General features: G+C 52.4%; 1 protein-coding gene across 1 annotated transcript; it reads left to right on the plus strand.

Moving 5' to 3' along the window:
- The first annotated feature begins 1,075 nt into the window (after nucleotides 1-1,075).
- On the plus strand, nucleotides 1,076-1,759 carry LOC119092553 (C-type lectin domain family 7 member A-like). The gene has a single exon (XM_037215510.1). The coding sequence runs from the start codon at nucleotides 1,076-1,078 to the stop codon at nucleotides 1,757-1,759; it is 684 nt and encodes a 227-aa protein (XP_037071405.1).
- Nucleotides 1,760-1,960: the final 201 nt, after the last annotated feature.

A 1,960-nucleotide genomic window follows, 5' to 3' on the forward strand; every position in this document is an offset into this window, starting at 1 on the left:
TGGTCCTGTGCAAGCCTTCCGACCACACCAGTGCCGCTGGTCGCGTGCATTATGGCATCAGGCCTACTGTGGCTTTTCAGGACCTCCCTAGAACTCCAAGGTGGGGAGAAACATGTGTTCACCCGCTGTCCCCACACAGGGTGGGCGACTGCGGCTGTTGGTGACTTGGTGCTAAGCTTTGCAAGAGCAGTGATCAGCGATTGCAATGTATGTGATCCATGAAAAAGCTAAAGTTAGGCTCGTAATAATTTTGTTCTGGCTAAAGCAATATAACGTCGTGTTTTTCCCGACCGTTAGTCGGTGCAGAGGCTGGAGGACGCCTATGTAGCAAACTAGCCGAACTCATGGCGCTCCCAATGGCCCAAAGATGTGATTTCACCAAGTGGTAGGACAGCAGCTAGCTAGAAATTCACTTGGCGTATTGCATACACTGGCCCTAAGGGGCCTTATAGGGCCCTATACACTGGGCCTAAGCGACACAAGCGGTGTTGAAGGACGCGGAACATTACAAGGTCTAACCGATGATAAAGCTATAGTCATAAATCCAAATGCCTGATGTGTCACACCTGTTTTGTTATGAACTCTCCGATCCTGTTCCCCACAAGTAGTCAAACGGCCTCCAGCAAGAACCCATAGTTTTGTACCAGCTCTTCTCTATTTGGTTTTCCCAAACGATCCGGATGCAGTCGCTAAATTTCGTGGAGCTTGTTGTCGATAAGGCGTGGCGTTTGCTATCGCTACACGGGGTTCCGCTGTACGCCACGTGCCTTGCTTCCCAGGCGACCGATGTCGGTATAAGCCCTAGGCGCTTGTCTGCCCTATCACTCCTCCAGTGCAGCACATCTCTGCAATAGGCATGCTGCGCCTTTGGGTACTTGTCACGACAGCTGCGCCTCTAGTGGCGTTAGCCCTGAATTGTAATAACGATTTTGAAGACCTAGAACTCGGCGACAACAGGTGCTATTTCTTCAGCAGCAAAACTGGTGACAACGCGACCTGGACGACGTCTTACGCGAGCTGCTTGAAGCAGCAGGGCAGCCTCCTGTCTGTAGTGGACCCGCTGCACTTCTACCCCATGTCTTATACGGTGGGACGGCTGGGCGTGGACGCCTGGGTTGGTCTGTTTGACATAGCCGGGGACAAACGGTGGTCTGACAATGCCGTTTACAACCACGAACTGGACCAGTTCTTAGCCAATGGGAGCGACACAGCGCAGGTCACCTACGGCTACATTTCGGCCGAGGATGGCCTCTTCCACTTCGGCGAAGGTACGAAGCCGGCTGCGTACGTCTGCTACCAGGACATGACGCCACCGACCCAACCAACGACAACTGCGGTTACAACGACCGCTGCTCCCACCACCACCGCACCGCCCTGCGGTTCGACGAAATGGGTGGTGTACAACGAGACGTGCTACCTGTTCACGGAGGACGAGCAGTACTGGGCCGCCGCCGGACACGACTGTCATGAGATGGACGCCGAGCTGGTGTCCGTCCATAACACAGGTCTGGTGACCTTTCTTCTGCTCCGGGCTGGAGACGCCGTCTACTGGACTGGACTGCAGAACGAGGACACAACCTACGTCTGGGAAGATGGGACGCCCACGACAGACGTGGATGAGGTGTTGGGCAACTACCTTGACAAGTGGGAAGAGGGTAAAAACTGCATAGCTATGAACAAGAGCAAGTTTCCAGAGGCCCTAGTTCATGAGGATTGTTTCAGCATGCATCCTTCTGTTTGCCATAAGCCGCTTCGCTAAGATGCTTTGTTGTAGTCGTTGCAAATAGCGTAATAGCGCCTCTGTTGCCTTAATCATATATTTTCTGTTGCAAGCCTAAACATGTTGAGAGGAAATCTGCAAGGTCCGAGCAATCGTTTTAAGTACGTATTTTACATATATACGCACACGTCCTTGATTCACCAGATTTTGTCTTACGGTAACAGAATTGTAGGGAAATGG

Source organism: Pollicipes pollicipes, unplaced genomic scaffold, assembly GCF_011947565.3.
Source record: "Pollicipes pollicipes isolate AB1234 unplaced genomic scaffold, Ppol_2.1 Scaffold_3447;HRSCAF=4054_pilon_pilon_pilon, whole genome shotgun sequence".
NCBI lineage: Eukaryota > Metazoa > Arthropoda > Thecostraca > Pollicipedomorpha > Pollicipedidae > Pollicipes > Pollicipes pollicipes.